General features: G+C 41.2%; 1 protein-coding gene across 5 annotated transcripts in view; it reads right to left on the bottom strand.

The window, feature by feature from the left end:
• The window catches only part of sh3bp2 (SH3-domain binding protein 2), a 31757-nt gene that overhangs the window by 6252 nt on the left and 1013 nt on the right, over positions 1–24492 (bottom strand). Inside the window, exons 1-5 of one of the 5 annotated variants that reach the window (XM_033646341.2) lie at positions 16397–16761; positions 1717–1856; positions 1474–1576; positions 940–1057; positions 750–817 (exon numbers count right to left, since the gene is read on the bottom strand). In XM_033646341.2, the coding sequence (XP_033502232.2) occupies positions 750–817; positions 940–1057; positions 1474–1576; positions 1717–1856; positions 16397–16500 (533 nt within the window). In that variant the 5' untranslated portion in view covers positions 16501–16761. Of the gene's footprint in view, positions 1–749; positions 818–939; positions 1058–1473; positions 1577–1716; positions 1857–3883; positions 4658–11771; positions 12123–16396; positions 16762–24492 lie in introns of those variants that run through there. The other 4 variants (XM_033646339.2, XM_033646342.2, XM_033646340.2 and 1 more) reach the window with 4 other exon arrangements.

The following is a 24492-nucleotide window of genomic DNA, read 5'->3' on the forward strand; positions in this document are numbered from 1 at the left end:
AAAGTCCACACAATTTCTTACACTCAGTGTCATACTTGTGTTTGCTGTCTCTGTCAAGTAGCTGTCTATTAGTTGTTCACTCTACAACAGGAAATGGCACTTTAAAATAAAAGCCCTGCGCCAAAAATTGACCACACTTAAAAATAAGGTGTGTTTTTTACAAACTTGACACATTTGCACGTCACCTGCGGTCCATTCAGAAAGGACCCACGACCCACTTTTGGAACATGACCCACCAGTTGGGAACCACAGCCCTATGGCATGTGATATCGAACCATCCTTCCACCTCTTTATGAGATGCACCAGGTTTTAAACTAACTCCAAAATCTGCAGCGATACCTGACGCTGAGAACAAAACTGGACTTTCATTCAGGAGATCGCAGTTTGTGTCCTGTGTGAAACCACAAGGTCATCATGGTTCTAACATAAGGTTACACAATTTTGTAACCCAGATCATTTTATTCTTCTCAACCTAACAATGTAGTTTTGTTACCTAAACCTAACCACAACCGTTTCACAACATTAACCACGTGTTAAGACATGCTTTAGCTGTGTGTCCCATCACACTAAAGGGTGCCCTGTGTGTTGCTATAAGACACAAAGGGGCGTGACAAAATATCATCTGGGAATGAAAACAGTTTGCGTATATACACAACTGTAATTTGTAATATATATATATATAATATAGTCTGTATCATATCATGTATCTACATTGTGTTGTGAAATATGATGTGATCTGGTGAAGTTACCTTGGAATGTGGGAGTCTTTTCTGTCGTTATAGTGATCAATCTCTCTCCGCAGGTATCGCATCCATTTCTGTACAATAACAAAAAAGAAAACAATGTATTTTATCAAAAAATATGGCAGATGAGAGGACAATGTGTAACTTTTGCCACTGTACACTCTGTGCGCTACTAATTAGGTGTGGTTGTTCTCACCCTCCTCTCGTCCTCGCTGGCTGCCGAGAAAAACCACGTCCTATGTTTCTTACTGAAGTGGACGATCTTGAAAGGAAACACGTTACTAGACGTAGTCTCCTCTGCTGCTCTCATCACTCTGTGGAAGAGAGGAAATGTGTTACAGTGAGAAACATAAAAAGGGAATATACACACTTAAACTCTATTTATGGGCCTGTTTATGAGAGTAGAGCTACTGTGACCAGTTACTGACATGATTACAACCATAGTCTGGTGATACACAAGTCAAAAATCTCATCACATGACCAAGTCATTGTTGAGTCATTAGTTCTTATCAATACACTCATGATATGTTAATCATTTTGTGCTATCACAGGATACAATGTTACGTATTATTTCCCTCTTTAACATCTGTTCAGGCACAGACTTAAAAATTGTAGACGCAACAAGATGCCATTCATTGTGCTGTGGCACACCAAAACTCAAAGACATGGTTAGCAAACTGAAAGTCTGGAACTGTGCTAGAAAACAACATTAATGCTAAAGGACACTGACCTGTTGTAGCCATTGAGAGAGAACGCCCCCTGTGGTGCAGGAGAGGTACTGCTCTTAAAGTAGTACACACAGCCCTTGTGGATGATGATGTACCTCAGTGGCCCTGTAAGACAGACAACAGATATATTCCATCTATCCACCAGGGTAATGAAACTTGACAGATAACTGGAGCTCACAATATATTCTTGGACATTCCTTTTTATTTTGTCCACCCACACTTAAATTTTTTGATCATGAGCTCACATTTCATGAGGCTGAACTGGCTGCCTCCCTTCTTGTGGAGGTATCCTGACGTGGAAACTCCTCCTGGCATGGTGAGGAGGTTCTGAGCCCCGATGGCTCGCATCGGCACCGGCCAGCACATCTCCGGAGACGACATCGTTCTATAAGAGAGGCAAAAGAGAGGAGTGGATGTTATCAGTGAAGACAGTCACCTCAGGAGTCGCACAAGATCATGGAAATGTCAGATCGAATCCCAAACGAAAACCTGTTCTTGTTCAGAAATTTGTTTTGCTGTACCTCAAAGATATCAGGAGACAAGTGACATATTTAAAGATCCAGAACAGATTAAAACCCACAACCTCTCTGTTAACAAATGGCTTTCCGAGCTGCTTTAGCTCTTATATAGAGGACTACAAAGCTCTCAGAGAGCCTGGTGTCTTCACACACCTTCGTAGCTCTCTAAATTAGTAAACACACAATAATGGACAACAGTGGGATATATATTATTCAAATAAACACTCATGATAAAGAAGTAAAAACCTTAAAATATGTCCTTGCAATGCACCTGGAGCCAGACCAGCAGTAACAATCACCTTGTTCCTCGGTCTACCATAAACATTTAATTAGAAAAAATAAAGACAAGAAAAGGGCACTATGTTCCAAAACGCCAATTCTGCCCACAAAGTCATTTTGATCACTGATATGAGGTGTGGTGCCTTAGTAGGTCAGACATCTAAAAATCAAAGAACTGTGTCAAAGGTTAACTGGGATCAATAGCCTACACCTGTTATGTGACTGTGCTGTAACAAGGTGCAGACATGCTGTACACCTCCTTACAGGCCCCTGTGCAGCTGCATATTGTGTAATTCTGGGCTGCCCCATGAGAAAGTTAAAGGAATCCTCGCCCTGAGATCAAACTGAGAGACACATCTACAGACAGCCAACACAAACACAACCTGCTCCAGTATTTAGGGCCAAATTCTCACAATGTGACTGCTGCTACGAGCCACAGCTGCTGTGACCATGCCTGCATAATCCCCCCACTCTCTCAGGAAACAAAAGCTCACTGGCCAAAAATGTTTGCCAAAAATCCAGCATGCACGACACACTCATCAGGTGTTTGCTACTGGTGTATTCACTCTATGGTTATCATGAACACTAAGTTTCATCTGTCCGTCCTGGAAGAGGGATCCCTCCTTAGTTGCTCTTTCTGAGGTTTCTACCATGTTTCCCCTGTTAAGGAAAAACTCCCCAAAAAAGCCCCTTTATCTGCTGGGAGGGTCCAGGGAAGGGGGGCTGTTGTATGCTGTGAAGCCGTCTGAGGCACATTGTGATTTGTGATTTTGGGATTTATAAATAAAATTGAATTGAGTGGAATTGAGTAATGTAGGAGCTTTTCTGTAAGTCAGTAAAACAGTTGTCATTATTGTTGTTAATGGAGAAAGTTAAAGGAACAATTCACTCCCTAAATGACCATTTGAATATCAGTCATTCACCACATGTTATGTTGAACTTGTGAAGAAAACTTTTTTTTTGTTGCATGCCTCCAAGATGAACGAAGAATCCAAAAACGGCGAAGGCTCTTGATAAATTTAATTAATAGCAGACCATGTTTGACAACAGCAAAACAATATGCGAACATCCGTTTACAAACTCTCACACAACTCGTTCGGTATAATCCAAGTCCCATTTATCCAGTCGTATTCTCAATATTACCCAAACAGACAGCCCTTTTCGACGGGGATCTGAACAGGAAGTGAAACATGCTCAATGCAAACCCAGACTCCATTGACAAAAACAATAATTTTACCTCACTGAACACGGGAGCTGCTAGTGTAGTTTTGCTGTTGTTAAACACGGACCCCTATGACTTCAGTTCATTCAGAACTGTCTTAGTTTTTGGATTCTTCATTCACCGTGGAGGCGTGCGAGAAAAACAAAGTTTTCTTTACAAATTCAGCGTAATAGGGGGTGAGTAATTCATACACAGATGATCATTTGGGGGTTAAGGTATTGCTTTAATGGAGCTAATGGCTAAGGTCTTATCTACGCAGGGAAAAACCATAATCCTGACTTTATTAAATCCTCTTAAAAGTGGTATAATCTTCATTTTTCTCACAATCTCAGAAATCCTTTTCTTCAGAAAGTCATCCTCTTACATCGTGTGACCTGCTCAGGTCTTGCCTACCTCCTGCTGAGCCTCCTGTTGATGCTCTGAACAGCAGCGCTCTCCCTCAGCAGGCTGACTGTGGAGGTTAACACTGTGGATGCTAACGCCGGCAGCAGGTCCATGACAGAGATGTCCAACAGACAGTGGCTTCACTGTCTCGTCTCATCAGATCCAAACTGAGAGGGATTTGTCTGTCCGCTCCTCTGCCTCCTCTGATCACACTCTCGTTTCATTTCACTCTCTGATGCTTTCCCAGTCTCTGCCGATCTCTCCCTCTCTCCCCCTTCTCTTCGGCTGTCTTTGTTGATTTCTATCTGTCTCGCCCTCCCTTGCACGTAAACACATTCAGGCTAAGATAATGTACTTCACACAGATTTCCACATAAGCACACACACATTCAGTTCAGACAGGAAACACAGAATGTCCTGAGTACTTGTTGCCTGTGTGTGTGTGTGTGTGTGTGAGACAGATCGGGAATCAAAATAAACATCCCAAGTGAAGCTCTTCATCCTCTAATGTGTTTATGTGCAACTTCCAGTCTATCAACGGCATCTAGTGTCCTCATAAAGGGAGCAAAAGGGAGGGTGGGTGTGTGTGTGTGTGTGTGGGTGGGTGGGTGAAGCCCAGGAATGAAGAACTCCATATCGCCAAAAATCCTCTCCCTTTCACTGAGATAAAAACCTGCAGGAATGTGTCTAAATAGTTTACTGAAACAGATCCACCATCTCCACATCTGTTTTATGTGTCAAGTGACGCTGATGTGCAGTGACTAGCAGGCAGACAACTGATATGACTGTCATCGGGCCCCAGCATGTTACTCAACAGATTCTGCCTTTGGCTGGTCCCCTATTGGATGATATCAGACCTGTTGGAAGAAATCTTGGAGTCTAGTTTGAGTTTTGTAGTTGGGATTATATATGATACATTTTAAACATAGGGATAGCAACCCTTTCGCACTCGCAGTGGTGGAAGTAGTTGTGTAAAGGATTAAAAGAGAAAGCTTAAGAGAGTCATTCAGATGGCCACTTTTAAAAGTTAAACATTGTCAGACATAGACCAGATTCCTCTGCTGGACCAGTGGGTTTCAGATGCTGTTTGAAGATCTGACAAGCACTTTGTTTGAACTGCACTGAGGCCGTACTACTCAGCCTGTGTGTGTCTCTGAAGGAGCTTTGTCACGTCTAAGAAAATAACCAGAGTGAGACTGCTTGAGTCATCTCAGTCTGGGCTTGGAGAAGGCCAATATTACAAATTAGAGGGGTTGAGTTTTAAGGAAGAAAAGACAGTCAGAGGGGGCGACACAATGTGGCACCAGAGACAGATAGTTACAGGATAATCGCTACAACCATGATGCACCACTCACCCAATCTCAAGGTTGCCACACTGAACTGCCACTATGCACCAATTCACTACAAACCCTGGTGTTACACCACATGCAATCGTCCCTGGTGCACCCACTGGCTGCCACCAGGAAACCTCACAGATAGACAGGAGGACCAGTTAATTTTCTTAAATCAATGGATAATAATCGGCGCTTGACAGAAGTTCACACAACCCAGGCATCCATAGGTGTGTGTGTCCTCCTTGCCAGCCACAAAAGTACTTTGAATTACCACAGCTGTGTATTTGAATGGGAAGGGCTGTGTTAAATCAGCTTTCCCTGGATCTCAGTGTGTGTCTCAGACAAGAGGTGAAAGTCAAAGAAGCCTACACACTTTTCTAACCTAAGCTCCTCCCACTGACACACCCTACTTCCTCATGCTAATGTTTTTGTTCCGTGCTTTCATACAAGGACCTGTTCATGTCAGCATTTCAAACAGCAACATTTAAAAGCAAAAGCACTTCTTTTGCATGCTCTTGGTGGTCAGTACAGATCTTTGCAAGTTCACTTTGGTGGCACTTTAACCGGCAAGTTAGACCCTTTGGTCAACAGTTTTGGTGGTAGTGAGTGGAGGAAATGGAGAGTCACAGGTCCAAAGCAGGGCATGCTATCATAGCTTATTAGCTATGTTGCGCCATGCACTCATGTGTAAACCTTTGTCAGCTTATTAACTGCTCCAAAGAGGAGGTTTGCAAACAGTTAAGAGACCTAAGTTGACAGTACAAATACATCTACTGAATGAACTGTTAAGATTTATACTTGAGCCTACGCCGTTGTGAGCATTTATACGTGTGTGGTGTGTCTGTGCCACTCTACAGTTACACAAACCACTAGTCAGCATTGAGGTTTCTGTCAAGTGCTGTAAAGTTTAGTTGACGAAACACACTTTAAACATGGCTTGATAGCGACAATGTCAAACACAAGCACATAAATCGGCTTCACTATGACATGCTAATGTTTTTAGCACAAGCCTATGGCATTTTGCATTGTATAAATTAGCCTAGCGGCTAGCAAACTTTTCCTCTACTCATGACGCCAGGGACAACAGCAACATTTAACAAAAATAACGTTACAAAATTCAGCTCCATTACAACTCACAAGGTTAACTGACAAAACAAGTGTCTTATACTAAACACATTTTCCAAACAAATATAACCTGCTAACGTTATTAGCACAAGCCTATGGCATTTTACATTGTATAAATTAGCCTAACAACTAGCAGAGATTTCCTCTACTCATATGAAGCCAGGATAAATCACACACATATTTATTTATTTATATTTATTTATATTGCCTAACCCTAACCCTAACCCTAACCCAATGAGGGAAATGGTTTCAGCTTGCAGAAATGGACAGGAGGTCTGCATCGCCATGATGTGTAGTTAGTTCTGGGTAGATGCACGGCAGGCTACGTTGTACAGTACAGTGTAGTCTTTATGTTGACTCAGAAGTGTAAATTTTGCAAGGATGCATGGGTGAACTTTACAGGGCTGGTCTGGTGTGACTGGGCTTAATACTAAATCACTGTGGCACTTTAATTTAAATGCAGCTGAATTTACATTAAATATTATATCAGTCTGTTCATTAGCTTTTCATATTTCCAGTGTACAAGATCACGGGAATCCACACATCATTAGGAATCATCCTCTGGAGATATTCACAACAGATGTCATGTAAATCAGGCTGATAACCAAGTGACCTCACCTTTCTTTCACCCTGCTCACTAAACTTTAACAGAAAGTGCAATGTTGTATCAAGCACCAGGAATTTTAAAAAGAATTAAAAGAAAAATTGGAAGCATGGGAGTGTGGACAGAAGGAGGGAGTGAGAGCGGAAAGGTGATAAAAAGTGGAGGCGAATAACCTGTCCGAGACCCAATAAATCACCAGGGTGGAGCTGCGGCTTGTTTCTGACCCGAGTGCCCTGCTGCTAATGTGTGTGAGGACTTCAAGAGGACCCACAGAGCCTATCATGTGGTTTGTTTGTCTGATTGTCCAAAGTCATGTTTACTGATAACCAGCAAACACACATACACACACACACACAGACACACACACACAGATAAGCAGCGTACATTCTGCAGTTAAGCAAACCTCATCTCAGTCTGAGTGAGGTTAAAGTTCGCCAGCTGCTTATCATCGCTACAAGGATTTCCTGAAGTCAACAGACACCCAGCCGGCGGACAAAACTGAAGCAACGTGATGGAGCTCTGATTGTGCACTTTCATGTTTTCTATGGGAAACGGCCTGAAAGTCTGTTTCAGCATTACTCCATCTGCCACCGACAAAGGGGGAACGATCTGCTCAAGATACCGGACACACTGAATGAACGTCAGTCACTTCAGCATCACATCAGCTGCTGACAATTCAACTAAAGTGCAAACACTTCAGCTTCCACTGTTTTGCTCATCGTTTTCAGTACAACTGTTTTTATCTTATATTCTTTAGATGACACTTTATCTGCTTTTACAATTCAAATTCAAAATGCTTTTTCCACAGTTGCACTTTTGCAATTGCACTGATTTCAACTGATTTCGGCTTTTCTACAACTTTAAACTTCAACTGACTTTGCAAGTGCTTCAACAAAAACTGCACCTCCCATTTGCTGCATCTCACAAGTTTGTTTCACATGATATTTTTATGGTCCCTGAACAGAAGAGGGTTAGGGCCACGTGTAAAAAACTAATTTGAGTTCTGAGTTTAAAGTCAGGATCCTGAAAATAAACTCAGAACTCTGAGGTTGAGGGTGTTTTAATATTAGGTATGATTGATTTGTTCGGTGCCTGAGTACAGTTGTGTGCCCCCCCCCCCCCCCCCCCCCCCCCCCACACTCCTCCGCCACTCAGCTTTCACATTATTAAGTTGCTCTGTGCCTGGGTCCACTTTCGTCACCATCTTTGTGACATTTTTGTTGTAGGAGGAGGAGGAGCAAAGCTGGATCTGGGTGTGTCTGCTGTCTGATATAGAGGCATCAGTTAAAAACTTGAAGTCGCCTTAAATAGCAGTGCACTTCTGTGTTTTGGTACAGTTGGTATGATGCGTACTGTACTGAAGTGCACCTGAACTGTATTCAAGACGGATCTGCTTACCGTGCCCAGGTACGGTACAGAATTCAAAACTCAGAACTAAAATTAATTTTTCACGTGACCTTAATCATCTAATATAATGTTTGAAACATAAAAAATTCTGAAATTTTAAAGAGAAATATAATATTTTGAGAAGAAACTAGTAAAATTATGAGAATCAAGTTCTAACTGAGAAAAATTACAAGCATTATTTTACAAGAATATTGTTGAAAGGTCACAATATTTTGTGTTTTTTCTATGTAATAGTTTAAAACTATGACTCTGTTCTCAAAACAATTAAAAACTTGATCACAAAATCTTCATTTTTTCCAGACAGAGGCCCAAATTGTTATAATATTATAAAAGAAAATGGTAATTATTTTACAAAAATGCATTTATTAAATAAAAATGTTGGATAGTTGAAATTTTGTTCCCTAATATTATGACTTTTGTTCTATAAAACTTGAAATAGTGGCTCCATTCTCTGGCATAGTTGTTCAAGCTTGCAATAAAATAAATATTTTATGAATCAAATTTTGCAGAAACATCGGCACAAAACCTTTTTCCCCCAGAAAAATATCCAAACACAATAAATACATTGACAGGGATCCAGTAGATTCACTCTGTTTGCCCAAATAAGCCCATCTGTCAGTTGAGGTCACTTCCTCCGCTCAGAGGAAATGATGAATGAAACAGTGAAGTACTTTCTCTCTTAGTAGAGGTTTAGGATTTCTGGGTATTGAAATTTCACCCAAACAATTTCCTCTCATTGCATAAGTCAAACTTATACTTTCCATGGGACACATTTACTTCTCCTGACATCATTATTGCCATGACAAGAATGCTGTGAGAAACTCCATGCAGGAAACACCAATCATCCAGAAATGACTCTTTAACTTTGATGCGTTTACTTGTATAGATGCTGCTCCTAAATACAGCCTGGTTTGTTGATGTTTCACCGAGTGTGTTGAGGCTTTGAACCCTCTCACCCCATTAGTTTTTCTAAGATCTCCACCCTGAGCTCTGCTGACATTTATGAGCAAGAGATGCTAATCAGAGAGCAGCTGTTTGTCAGGAAGGGAAGCACAGGAGCCGCTCGCATACCAGACTCATTCAAACCTATTTCCTCCCTGGGCACGCACACAAACACACACACAGTAAAACAATGTCTGGGTTCAACAGTGATTTAAAGTGGCGTTCATTTTTTAGAGCAGACCAAGTGACGACTGACAGGTTTTGGGGGGTGAATTTAACCAGCATGACTTATTAAATGATAGAACAAGCTGTGATCATCTGAACCAAAGAACCCTTTAAGAACCCGAGGGGCTATGAAGCCTGCAAGATTCTACTCAGGGCATAAAAACAGTGGCTTTACAACCCAAGGTAATGTATTATTTTGGTGACTGTGACTATTAACCACTTGCCTGTTACAAAGAAGAAGGAAGGCTGAATTCACGCGAACAAACCGACGACTGACCGGATTTGAACTAGTTCAGCCGTGAGACAGAAAACCCCTGATGAATCACACCGCAGGACATTATTCCTGTTGAATTTCCTCATGACAGCGGACAGTGGCAGACACCAAGATATATTTAGACCTGCAATATTTCTTTGTAAGATACAAAAACAGTGCAGTGTATGGGTAGCAGGATGTGTGTGTTGCACTGCAGGACACTGACTTTAAGGTGAAACACTCACGATGAAGTTAAAACTCTAACTTAAAGCTTAAATTTAAGGGGTTTTGCATCCATGACACAGGGTGGGCACTGTTTAATATTTGGTGCAGGATCCTTTGCAGTGAGGCTGTGACCTACAGCAGTCATGCTGGACTGTAGCATGCTGTACTTATTGTTGGTTTTGGGAGGTGCTGTGCCTTTAGTCTGCTTTGCCATAATATTGAGAATGCAAAATAAGAAATTAAACAACCCACAAAATATGAGTCTGCAGACAGTCCCTTACAAGCTTCACCAGTCGAAGGGCGGCCTGTTTGATCACTGTAAATCTTGTGCTTCCACCAACAGAGCCTTTGCATGCTTAAGAGTTGAGAAGATACCTGCCGTATTCAACCAATATGGACAAAGCCCTCAAACTAGCCATTTGCTAGTCAAGTTTTTGTAATAACTGGGCTAAATTTAGTTGAAATGTAATTTTTTTCTCCATTTATAATTCCAATAAATACTGTTATGTCGCTGTAGTTGGATGTACTGAAAATGTAGCATTTGCATTTTTTTATATGGGTGTAACAGTACACAAAATTCACAAGTACTGGTATGTACTTCGATTTTGGGGTCACAGTTTGGTACATTTTTGGTACAGCACAGAGTCTTATTGGAGTTAAAGCACTCAAATACTGGCATAATATTTGCATAATATCTTCCCTCTGTCATTGTGGATTTTCTCTGGGTACTCCAGCTTCCTCCCACAGTCCAAAGACATGCAGGTTGATTGGTGACTCTAAATTGCCTGCAGATGTGAATGTGAGTGTGAATGGTTGTCTGTCTCTATGTGTCAGCCCTGTGATAGTCTGGTGACCTGTCCAGGGTGTAACCTTCCTCTTACCCAATGTCAGCTGGGATAGGCTCCAGCCCCGCTGTGACCCTCAAGAGTTTATAGTTGCATATACAGAGCAATAAACACACCATAGCGTTAGTAGTAGATAGTTTGTTTGTGTTATCGTGCGACTTTGGCCTGTCTGTTTGGGAAGTACTGAGTGCATGACTGGATGAAAGAGATTTGGATTATTCTGCACAAGTTGTGTGAGAGTTTATAAACAAATGTGTCAATATAGTTTTGCCATTGTTAAACACAGATCCCTATAATTTTAATCTATCAAGAATTTTCTCTGTTTTTGGATTCTTCATTCACCGGATTCACACAAGAATAACGTTTTCTTGACACATTCAGCGTAGCATGGGATGAGTAATTGATATACAAGTGATAATTTTGGGGTCAAGTAATCCCTTAACATTGCCACCAATCAGGGGCTTAGGCTCAGCCTGTGTGTGCCTGTGAGGCAAAACCCAGGGTTAAAAGTTCACTAAGCAACAAGTCTGACACGTCATGTAGTTACAATGTGGCACACAGTGGACAGACCATCTTCTCAGGAACCTTGAGGTAATGGATTTGATTCTTGAATTAGCCTGTGATCATTATCAGAATCACCAATCAGCACCATCACTATGACAACGGAACAATCTTCACCTACTGATGAAGACTTTGTGATATGTTTCAGGGTATTTCACACTCTTGTTGCATTGTGTTCTACTGTACTTTTTATAGACCTGCCTAATTTCCTGATTAATTATCTAAGGGCCAAAACAAATTTAAATCTTCATCCGTACATGCTACCTCAGCATCTGTCATGGTCTGAGCCATGGTATGATTTCAGCAGCTGTCAGGTGCATGTGGCTAACCAATACCCTGTCTGTGCAGTGAGCAGAGAATGTGTTTTAGGCTCTCACCTACTCATCAAGCACTTCAAGACACACACGCGCAAACACAGAACGCTGTGCAGATGTAAAGGTCGTAGGGAAACCGCTGTCCAAGCTGCAGCATACGCAGAGAAACTCCTGTCCTGCCCAGGAAACAGAAACTGTCATACAGAGATGCATTTTCTTCCTGTTCCCCTCGACGACCGACCGCAATGGTTCCTCCACTGGTTCAGCTTCACATTTTCACTGCCACTTTTTATACGCAGGTGTGAACACATGAATAGAAACCAAGGGGTTGTTGTGTGTAGGGAGGTTTATCTGAGCTTCTGAGCATTTGCTCTCATACTTTGGTTTGTTTGTCCAGGTGAATGATTAACAAGGCTGTGACTGAATGTCTGCACACTGAGGGTGAAGAAAAACCATTACATAATCAAAACCATGAAGTTTCATGGTATAAAAAAAAAAAAAACAGTAGTGATTCTCGCTGTTACAGGTGATCTCAGCCTGGGTTGATGAGTCAGATAACCCATACAACAAGATATGCAGTGTGTAGGGTGAGAAACAGTCTTGTAACATCATCAAATATAGATGTCAGCAGCAAAAGTTTTTGTCGTCTGTTGCCCAAAATTGCATCTCTGGTGTGCAAAAAGTAATATGTCACATGTTAATTTGGACTGGTGCTGCACCCTTCCCTTATCAACAAGGGGTGGAACACAGTCTGTAAATAGTTGGCTATTTTACCATAACTAATGGGCTATCTGAACATTTATTTTAAACTTCGAACAGCATACAATAAGGTGCCTGTCAAAAAGTGTATAAAAGAAATGTTTAAATGGTGCAAATCTAATTAATTCCTCAGATCTTGGGGTTAGCTAAAATAGCGGAGAGATTTGCGGTAGCGGTAGCGGGAGCAAATCAATAGCACAGATGAGCTAAAAAAGACTGGAAAATTGCTTGGACAGTTGCTTTGGAGTTGCTTTGGGGATCTCCACTGCAGGGGCATGGAGATAATGATGCAGCTTATGCTGGTCCAAACAGGCAAGTGGATGTCTGACACCATTCAAAAGGGAATATTAGAAAATTTGGCACATGCAGTACAGAGAGAAATTGTGTCTTAGGCGATGGAGAGCCTAATTTTTAGACCAATGGAACCACTGATTTAGGTATGTGTGAGCAGTTTTCCTGTAGCCCAGTAACCTCATTGCAAGAATAAAGATTTGAATTGTGTGCCTCTGCAAACCACTGATATGTAACATTTGTTAGTTATTTTTTGGTGGATATATCGAATCGTTTCCTTTGTTTCAACAATACTGTGGTTAGGTTATGGTTACACTATGTTTAGGCGGTTGGTTATGGTTAAGAAAAGATCACGTAATGGCTTAAACTTGCATGGTCTGGAGGGAATTCTGGCAGAAAAGGCAGCAGTGTCTTGGTGACAAACACTAATAAAGTCTTCACAAGTGACCGACAGTGACCATGCATGTGTAGGATTCTTCAGTTCCCTCTCAAACAACCAAAACAGAACAGAAACAGAAAGCTAACTTTTACTTTACACACACACACCTGCAACATTAGGCTTATTGAAAGCTGAAATAGTAAAACCAAGTCCTCTTTCTCTACCTGTGGTTTCACCTATGCATCATCACTTCCTGTGTCCAAATATGGTAATTCCACACAGGAACCGTCACACATCCATAACAGCTACAGGAAGGATAACTCAAAGACTAACACATACTCCCACAGTGCAAAGATTAAAAATGATACTGTAGCTGTGTTTCCTGTCTAAAGTAAAGTAAACGATAACAAAAATACACAGTTAGTGGATTACAGAGAGAGAATCAGAGGCAGGAAGAGAGAGCGTTGAGAATTCGCCTTGACTACGAGCCCACCCTCCTTGCCCTCGCTGCGGGGTCGAGAACGAGAACACATTTCCTGTAAACGCTCCTGTTTCTCAGCACTGTCTCTGACATGAGCCTTGATGAGGCATCACTGTGGCAATAACTAACAGCTGACGTGACTGGGGCACCCCTGGGAAGTGTCATTTCCACTGGAAAATAAAATGTTAGTTTATATTCCGAGAAAAAACACCAGGCGGACATGATTTATGTCTGATGCCTGAGTGTTGGCAAATAATTTAAAAAAAGAAACTGCAAATGGAAGTGTCACTGGACTATTTGCTGTACATGTAAACCAAACCCCAGTTGTTGTACTGGCACTTTGTACTTTACTCAGCGATTTGGTCACACAGCCTTCTTTACTCAAATCTTAGAAAACATGTATTGCTCACGCTCATGTTCCTTATTGTTATCTTATGTGCAAAAAGTACAGAGAAGCAGTCTAAGTCCTCAGGCTCCAACAATGGTCATTAAGTATGAAAGAAACTCAAGCAAATAACAAACAACTGAATATAAGACATAAAATAGTGCAAGTTAAAATAAAGGGTGTACAGGGTGTCTACAGGTGTCAGTCACTGACATTAAATGCTTTAAAAGACCTTTTGAAGATTTTTTTTTGGACAAATCATCTTTTTCTTATTCAAGCATTGCAGGTAAGTACAATGGTAAGTAGTAGACTATATGTGGTCCTACACAGAGGTAGGTTTTTACATAGGAATATAGTTATTAAAATGATTAAGGTCTACTCTTTGCCAACAGGTAAGTGCAGATATAAAGTAAAAAGAGTATTTGGTTCAGCCCTACTCATTTTGACAAAAAAATTAAAAAGGAAGATAAATGAAATACTACAAAATGCACTATTTATAACATTGAATTAAAGACATTTTATGACATTTAAAGGACCTGCAGACACCCTACTGTAAACCATATTGCAAATGCCTAAACTGAATGTAGGAATAAAGTGAATGTATTTGCAGATGAGTCTTGAAGGTGAGACTTGAAGGTGTGAACAGTTTGTAAAACAGTAAGTAAGCATATAATGGTAAAAAGTGACGGTATAAGGGTAAAGTGACAGTGTAAAGGTAAGGTCACAATATAAAGGTAAACTGAATATATACAGTAAAGGTAAAGTGACAGTAAAAAGATAAGGTAACAATATGGAGGTAAAGTGACAGTGAAAACTCAAAGTGTTAGAAAAAGGTAAGGTGACAATATAAAGATAAAGTGACAGTGTAAAGGTAAAGTGACAGTATAAAGGTAAGGTAACAATATAAAGGTAAAATGACAGTCTAAAGGTAAGGTAACAATATAAAGGTAAAGTGACAGTAAAAATGTAAAGTGACAGTAAAAAGGTAAGGTGATAGTTTAAAGGTAAAGTGATAGTAAATTAGTAGTATATTATTATATGATAGTAAGGTGAGAGTATAAATGTGAAATTACAGTAAACAGGTAAAGTGAGAATATAAAGACAAAGTGACAGTATAATGGTGTATCTGCAGAGTTATGGTAACACAGATGTCACCTGCTCATCCAAAATTATGAAATATGTGCCACTCTTGTGGTAAACAAACCTGTTAACTACCCACAGTGTGATTTCCTTCTATATCAGAAAAAGTATTTTCTCTAAATTACACAGCTGCTTACTATACATCTCAGACATGTTTTCTCATCTTTAGGAGCGTAAGATAACAAATCCCTTTGGATAAAACAACAACTGGGCAAGAAAAGGCAAAAATCAAAACTGAACCCAAAAATATGCCCACTGGCATTAGACACATGCAAATATAGGACGTGACCTACTGCACGGCCTACTTGTGTGTACAGTAATAATGTACTTGGTGATGTAGTAGTACCATATTTGGCCTCATTCACAATATCGAGTTCACAGTACACAGGTTTTTTGCCCTCTTACTGTACCTTCCCCTTTTTGTGTTGCCTTTCCACTTTGCTGCAGTATTTATATAACAGCAATACCATCTATACCACCAAACTGTTTCTTCCATGCCATTCTAGCAATAAGGAGTTTTTTTGGAACAAAGGTCATATCAGCTGTAGACTGTAGAATGTACAGTATATGGCAGTGTAGCTATTGCTCATCAGCCTGCTTGACATGGACACTAATCATCTCTATATCAAGCGAAGTTTCACGTCCAGTAGAAGGTGTAAAATGCAACAAGTTCAGATGTCTTGTGAGAAAATGTGTTGTTTACCTCTGATCTCTCGACTTGCACAGTTCTCAATACTGTAGACCGAAAGGTGCTATGCCAGAAGCACCAGCCAACAAATGAGCAATTTTGGGTCAACAGCATCAGCAAAAAATTCACACGTGTATAAAAAAATATTTCAAAAATTGATTTCCCAACTAAAATTCACAGGTTTCAAACTCCAATCAACAGGCAAAGGCGGGACATCCCTTTGTTGCATCATTGAGTTCTTATAATGGGGAAGAAGCTAACAAATCAAACAATGACCAGTACCTGTAGCTGAATTGTTTTGCAAAGCACACTTGATACCCAAGTTGATAAGTAGTATCGCTTAAATCCAGATATCCAAAAAGGTATCCAAAACAAAGACAAAATACAACTTACGAGACATCCCTTCACTCCCTCAGACAGGTCAAGAACGGATCACCAAACCAAGGCAGGTAAGGACAACCTTCAGTCAACATGTCTGGGAGTACATCCATACAGTACGTAACCAGAGTGGATATCGGAGACAAGATGAACAGCAGAAGATGAAGAAGATAGAGTCTCAACTTACATGATATCCCTCTGTTCCCGAATACACATCCTGACGCTTGGTTTGGAGCTCCGTGCAAACGACTTCTTCTTCCTTATGGATGGAGCGGACATGTCGGTGGACATGACAGGGGCAGCACAGCACAATATACCACCATACTTTTCAACCGCGTGGAGCGACGGAGGACAGATACACGGTTAGATAGAAGTCGAAATAGATAGAGACATTGATTCAAGATTTAAGGATTGTTGGATCAACCGAGCAAGAATACAGATGAATGAAAAATAAGATGGATGAAAAGATGAATAGAGCCAATAAAAAATAGGAAATTAAAGAAATGGACCGACGGGAAGATAGAACAGTCAGTCTTGTTGGTTAGGAAGTCTGTTGGAGGTCTGAACCCCTGATACTCTGCCAGTGGTTTCCTGAAGGGGCCTCCTCCTCCAGCCCCGGCTTCTCATTGGTCGACTGGCTGCAACATGTTCCTTCCTGCTTCCTCAGAGCTAGTATGCGATTGGCTGCCGGATGCAACCCACACCACTGCACACACATGCCCCGCACACTTGGACACACAGGACCTGAGAAAGAGGCTGGGGGAATTTCCATCCCCTAAGACTGGAACAATACACAGGTCAAGCACACACACACACACACACACAAACACACACATATATATTTACACAGCCACAAATACAACATGAGACGTAACTGTTCCTGTGTGAGGTTGCAGGAGAACTTTCTACTTTGTAAAATCTGAAGTGTGAAACTGCAAAAGGCCTAGACTGTTGGCAACCACTTCCCTACGTCCTTGTATGTCTTTGTACACACTCTATATTTGATGTGTACCATATGAACAGATCTTGCATCCATCCTGTAGACCAATCACACATCTTCCTATTCAGCTTAAACACATTTTTAGAGTTGCTACGTGGGAGAAACAGTGGAAATTGGAGGTATTTTTCCTCGCTGCAAATTCCTGTTTGAAAGATTAGCTTGAATCTTCTCCTTAAAGGAATACTTTACTCCTCACATGATGATTTGAGTATCAGTTAATCACCATAATCCAAAAACTGAGAATGAATTTGAGTCCAAGGGGACTGTGTTTAACAACAGCAAACTATACCAGTTCACAAACTCTCATACAACTCCTGCAGTATGATCAATACTTCCTTAAACAGACAGCCCTCTCTCCGTCAGGAAACTGAACAACCCTGTAAAGCCAGACTCCACTGACAAAAACTGAAATTTGTCCTTGCAGACCAGATAAGCTGCTTGTCTGACGCTGACCAGGCCGCCAGAGGGTCTCATCCAGCCCTTCAGATGACTGTATGAAAGACTTGATTTGACCTACAATGACCTGCAAATCAGCACAAGACAGGCATGATGAGAGCCTGGTCTCACTCCGAAGTTGTCGAAATCTGGCCTTTGGGCAGTGACTTGCTGTGTCAGAAACCAACCAAAAAAGCTACCCTTTAACGTCGGCCGGTTGCCATTATAGTTTAATGGTGCCCAGCGGCACTGGGGGGAAATGGGTGGGACAAGGATGAAAGTTAAGACTGGGAAAGTCCGAGTGGGGCGGGCAGGAGGGGTGGTGGATGCATCCAACAAACCCCGACTTTCAACCAACAGAGTGGTGTTTGCATCCTGTGAGATTCTAAAGTCAAACCCTGTCTTTTTTCCTAAACCTAACCACTTCCTTTTGTTGCCTAAACACAACCACATGTTTTTGTTGTTGAAGAAAAAACCCTTCAATTTGCGGTGTTGTACCGATGTAGTGCGTTTACTTTGAAAGAGACTGTATGTAAAAGTTTAATTTCCTGTGAAAACAGGAGTGTATCTTGAAAGAAGAGAACTTGACATGGTGTCCCAGAACGTCAACAACCAATGCACCCAGGGTACCTTGCTAGTCGTATCTTGACGTGGAAAGTCCATGACCAAAACTTCAATATGTGACCAGGTCGGAGTGAGAATGTGTTGGAAACAAGGGTGGTCCCATCGTTACTACACTCTTACCGCCAGGAGGTGCGCATCATAGCTAAGACAGTGGAGCACAGTCATGCGGTGTGCTCACAATTATAGATGCAAACAATGAAATACATTGCTGGAAAGTTAATTAACAATGATTCCCTGTCATTAAAAATCTAATATAATTTTGCTGCTGTCAGCTGTCTTGTCACTCAAGCTTATCATATCTATTTGCAGTGTTAGTGAGGTGGCTACCCAGCTACAGCTCGTCGATACAGTTATTGATGTAGCAGAATGAACTGCGGTCAAGCCAGCAGTCACTCAAATCTCCATGGTCACATCAGCTAACGCTACAACTGTAGTGCATCCATACACTGACATTTGTGTAACTTTGATGTTCTAAATGGTTAGTTTGGATTCACCCGTTTTTAAACTGATGTTCTGATATAGTTTTGTTGTTGTTCAATGTGGACCCCCATGACTTCAATTCATTAAGGATTCGCCACACTGCCGGGGTGAAGAATCTCAGATCCAACAGCAAGTCTATGTTTGCTTGTAAGAAGTTGGAATGTAACCTGCGGCCGCTGCGGCGAGGACAAGGCCATTGTACATGGTGCATCCGCTCTACTAGGTGAGCTAGTGGGCGTTTGGTTTGTGTTTTAATGTCTTAATTTGACATGTTGCTTACTATGTGTGTGTGTGTGTGTGTGTGTGTGTCGTGGCGTTTGCAATGGTTGTTCTCTTTAAACCATAATAGCAACTCTTTTTTTGTTGCTTTGTACAGAGTAAGCTGACCTCTGTTGTCAACTGTAATGAACACGGAAGCACAAAGACTTCCTTTAACCATTGCCCCAGCTAAAATTTGAGGTGTCACACCAAAGTTAGGTTCTCTTGCTGCTGCGGCTCAGCTGTGTCGCCAGTTTTAAGATTAAAAGTCAACAGAGACTATATCAGATCGTATACAGTCTAGCACGTAAAGAAGTATTTAACTGCTGGAAAGACAGTCTTTTCATTAAACTTGACCATCTATGCAGTAGGAAGACAAAAGTACTTATCAAACTGGTGCTACATGACCAGAGAGAACAGATCAAAAGTGCTGTGGTATTTGCTTTGTTCAAGAGGTAGAAGACCTACAACTATGAGAATGCCTTGTGCCAATAAATGCTCCTATATATTCTCCATACCATCATGGATTTTCAATCTTGTATGCCTAATTTCCCAAGCTTTAGAAATAAAACCAGCCCACACTTTGTTATTAGTCATCATTAGTTCAGGAAGGACCCAAATGCAGAGCATCAGGTAGGTTGAAGTTTTAGCAAAAAGTGAGCTTTAATAAGGCGGATGAAAAACATCCAGGAGAAGCAGGCAACTAAAAGTCCAAATGAAAGAACCACCAAAACTAAACTGAAAACCAACCAGGAAAGCACAATGAACACAGGGATGAACTTGGGGAAGAAATCGAAAATGGAATACAAGAGACCAGAAGGAAATAACACCATGAAGACTGGGATGACCACAACAATAAATGCAAGACAAACTAAGAAGGAACAAAGGACTAACGAGACAGGTGTGACAGAAACCAGGTGGGAAAACACATAATACCAGGAAGTAAAACCAGACATGACACATGAAGAGAGAATCTACAAAATAAAACAGAAAGCAGATTAAACATGAATGAATAACTTGTGACAAGGAACACAAACAGAAAACTCCAAAACAAAGCCCATAGGATAACAGAATATAAACAAAAACCCAGGATCATGACATTATTCAGTCCAACTTCTCATTTTCATTAAACCTGCATTCTAACAAAGGTGTACGCAGATTATCATATTAACAAACACCCAGCATGGACTTAGACGGTCATGGAGCTTGATAAAGCAGAGACAAGACTGGTGGCGCTTGCACTGCTGCGTCCTGCGTACAGTTGAAATAACTGTGTTTTTAGAGAGTCCCACCAAATATGGTTTAAATCTGATTTGCACACTTCTACTGTGGCAGCACAGACAATCATAGATGTCTGGAAGCTGAAGTTAAACACATGTCAGAGCATAATATTGCTGAACTCTGTGATTCCAGTTCAAGATACAGAACTTTAGGTATAGACTTTACAGATAAGCATTACATAACAGCATAACTGTAGCTCCTTTCACGACAACGCAGACACAGGTCGGTTCTCCCAAACAGGCGTTCGAGCATTTCTGTCACTCTGAAGCATCCCCTTGTTGTCACGCTGAAAAAAAGTTTCCCAAAGCTCTTAAAGTCCTTCGAATGTCTCTCTGACTGTCTTTCCGACCATCCACTTTGGCCTCAGGCATTAACAAAACAAAAAGTCGAGCTGAGCCTTTTCTCAACAGTGCACGATACATAGTCCCAGAACAAATTCTGCCATATTGGCACACCTGACAATGACCAATAGTTCTGCCACGGAAAATACAGGTAAGTAATCAACAAACTTATGCCTTAGTAGTGTCACAAACAGCACTCACAATGGCAAATATTCTCTCTTTTCCACCTCTTTTTAAATGAGAGATGAGTGTGGATCAGGTGGGTATTGCAGAATACGTATGTCTCGGATCTTTTACAGCAAAAGAAAGTTCATGTTACGTCAGTCCTGGTGTATCATTTTTAACAAGGAGCACACATTCTCATACAGTGATACTGTGGCCAACAAAATGAAGAATGATTACATTGTGCATCCAGAACAGTGGTTCTCAACTGGTGGGTCGCAGTCCAAAAACGGTTAACTGCAAGTTTGCCAAAGCCACCGTGAAGTATTTGTGTAAAGTGGTTGACCGAGAGGAAGTTTGATCAGTAAATGCTAAAGGGGAGGCTGTTGCCCAGCTCCTGTCGTAATCTTCCTGCTCATCTCCAGTTAGATTTCATTAAGATCGGTTCTGGAGCTGGAGGGGGGGTGATGTGTCAGTCAGGTAATTTTCCAAGATCAATTAAATGATTCCACAGTTGAAAAAGAAGTGCTGGCCTACGGCTGTTTTATGTATGTCAAGTTTGGTGTGGTGATCATTCAGATCAAAACAGCCCCATTCAGCAGGAACACTGGTGTAAAATACCAGAAAATACAATGCATGGAAGACAAAAATGTTTTTGCAGGTCCGTCAACTGGAAAATCTTAGTAGAGAATATTTTCGCGGATATCGATGACGCAAAAGTGCCTCAGGCTTTATTTGTTTCAGATGAATGTGTCACTGCAATGACAGGCAAGCACGCTGGTTAACCACAGGAAATGCTATGGAAGCTACACATTGCCTCTGATCAAACTATTAAGATATCCAGTGAAGATTTAGCTCAGATTACAGACTCTGCGTACAGTAGATCTGCATGGCTGAACCAGTACTGAAACACACAGCCGAGGCACAGTAAAGAGTGTGGTGTGATATGATATTCATGTTAGTAAGGGCTACTGGTTCCTGTTACAGTGAGTCATCTGCCCAGTCTGAAACCAGAAGGCTTTTGTTTATCAGCAAGCGACAGCACCAGTCTGAGTCACAGTAAAACCAAGCTGGTTTAAAACATTCTCCAAACATTAGGTTACTGCCCACACTGAATATACTCAAGTCCGTGACTAATATTATCTATTATCAAGTGTAACACATATAAATCAGTGTACGCTGGCAGTGCAGTCAGTGGTGATGCAGACGCTGATGTCGACCACCAATAACAGTCCACTAATAGCCGTTAGCCTTAGTTAGCCAGTTAGCATTTGTGACCCTTTGTCAAATCAGATTTTAGCATTTTGCCTTACAATAAAAATAGGAAAATACAGCAGGTAAGTGTCACCAAATAAACCTCAGAGTGACCACAGACAGTAGAAGGTGACAGAAAGCGAGCCCTGCTGGCTGATCTGGACTCAGTTTCTTTTTGTCTTTGCCTCTGTTGTTTTTCTTTTCGTCACTGAAAGGAGTTACAGGTGCAGAGGACCTTGTTTTTCAAGTACAATCAACAAATATTTACCGATGACATCAGCACCTGCCCACCCGCCAAATGCACATCACTCATCATCACTCCTGCTGCCACTTTGGCATGTGGCAGAGCGGCACATAAATGCACACAATTGCATGAAGATACACATAATGCAGACCCAAATTTCACATGTGAAAGTTCCACCCATGAACTTTCAAGTCTTTGCTGTCAGCAACTAGTGTTGAGGTTAGCACAACAAGTAGCGGATTGGTGTGTGAGTCAGTCAAACTATCACTTGCACGAATGAAACAGCGGAGCTGGAAAACCCACCTGCGGGTCTCGGTCAGCTGCAAAAGACACTGAAGAGAGAGTTGTGTATAAGACAAGGATGATGTGTCGGCGTTGTTCCATCACTGTAGCGTATGTGATTGAAACACATCCGACATGGTAACACATATTCGACAGCATCACCCAGATGTGTTGATCACTGGGTTAACCATGCAAACATTGTTTTATGAATGAAAATGAAAGTATAACATCCAAGGGGGGAACAGGCTGGAGCACACTGTATGACTGGCAGCCCCTTATTTTGGAAACAGACTAACAGAGACATGGGTTATGATCCCCACTAGCTGTTCCTTCACACTTTGGCAAACCATCTCCATCTACTAAATGAATAGGGTGGGCATGACTAAAAGATCAGAAAGCTAGCAGGTAGACATATTTTGTTACACACACTGTTTCCATAGGCCAAGAATCAATTTACATTATCAAAACTCTTTTGAAATGCACCAACAACAGCAGCCTACTGCAGTTTATAACTTCATCAACTCCTTTTTATTAGTACAGCAGAGTTTAATGAGTTAAATCCACTTAACCTTCACATGTACATAAAAGGCCAACATGCCACAAAACATTTGACATCTATCTGTAAAGGAGACAACGACAGACTCATCCCCACTAAAACACACGTCACTGTGCTCTAACTGGCTCTACATGGCTCCATATAAACCAGAAGTCGTGTGAAGTCCCGTAAAAACAGAGTAAACAAAGTTTATGACCTTCTCCCCACTAACTGCTCAATAAAAAAAAGCCATGAAAGAGTGAAAAACAGATAACACACAACTGTGTCTCCGGTGCTACAGCAGCATAGCTTAGCATGGCAAAACAAGCTGGTTTGAGTGACTCGTCAGGAGAGTTGGGCAAAATCTTCGTCAAAATTATTAATGAGGATATTTTGTGACATCAGTATCACAAAATGGCAAATGTGTGCAAAAATATAAAACAGTCAGTGGTTCAATGGTTCAATGCTAAACCCCTTCACTATCAAGTCATATCTTAGCAACCATAACGAGGCACGGAAGACCTGTCAGCTTTGGATTTCCTAACCCTTTTCCTAGTCCCCATGCAGCAGGGGCCCGTGGGTTGTAGTCGAGCCCACAGCCATTGCAGCAAGGACAAAGCTCTTTGTACATTGGGTGCAGGCTCTACCAGGTGAGCTAGTGAGCCCCCTGATAATGAAGGGAATTGATTAAGCCAGTGAGGTAACAGAACAGGAAGATATTTAAAATTTACTGCTATGAGCAGACAACTGGAGTTCAAAAAGAGGAGGCGGTCAGTGCATCCACCGAACCAAACGAGGGAGCTACAGGGTCTACATATGATGCAATGTAACTACCCAATCACACTGTGGAAGGCTGTGACAGTTGCGTGTCTCTGGGTAATAAGTAAAGACGTGGGTAATAAGTAAGAGTTTGGCTAAGTGCTGTGATATTTGTTGGCTGTGTTTAATCTTTTCTTTATGTTGGGTGTCCCAGCTACAGGTGATCCGGTTCCCTTTTGGAGCTCATTTTTTGTTGATGGTCCTTTTTTCCCATTTTCATTTTGAAAAAACTTCCTTTAAACTGGCCATTTATTTATTTTTTAAAAATTCCCTCCATTTCACTGTGCTACTCCCTCCTTCCCCTAGATCTCTGGCAGGGACGTAACATTGAGTAACACTTTCTCTATCAAAAATATGTCATTTCTGATGTGCAACAGTTTTTAAGAGTGTCAAGCGCCCTGCCATAAATCAGGCTCCAGCCTGCCCAAGTGGTGTGCATGGGGCTGCTTTAATCACTTAGCATAATGCAGCCATCAAAATGTACAATTAACACCCTTTTGGAAGGTTAATATTTATTCATATATTTCATATGAATTGACAAAATTATAAAAAAATTACATTCAAAGCC

The sequence above is a fragment of the Epinephelus lanceolatus genome, chromosome 19 (genome assembly GCF_041903045.1).
Source record: "Epinephelus lanceolatus isolate andai-2023 chromosome 19, ASM4190304v1, whole genome shotgun sequence".
Taxonomy (NCBI): Eukaryota; Metazoa; Chordata; class Actinopteri; order Perciformes; family Serranidae; genus Epinephelus; species Epinephelus lanceolatus.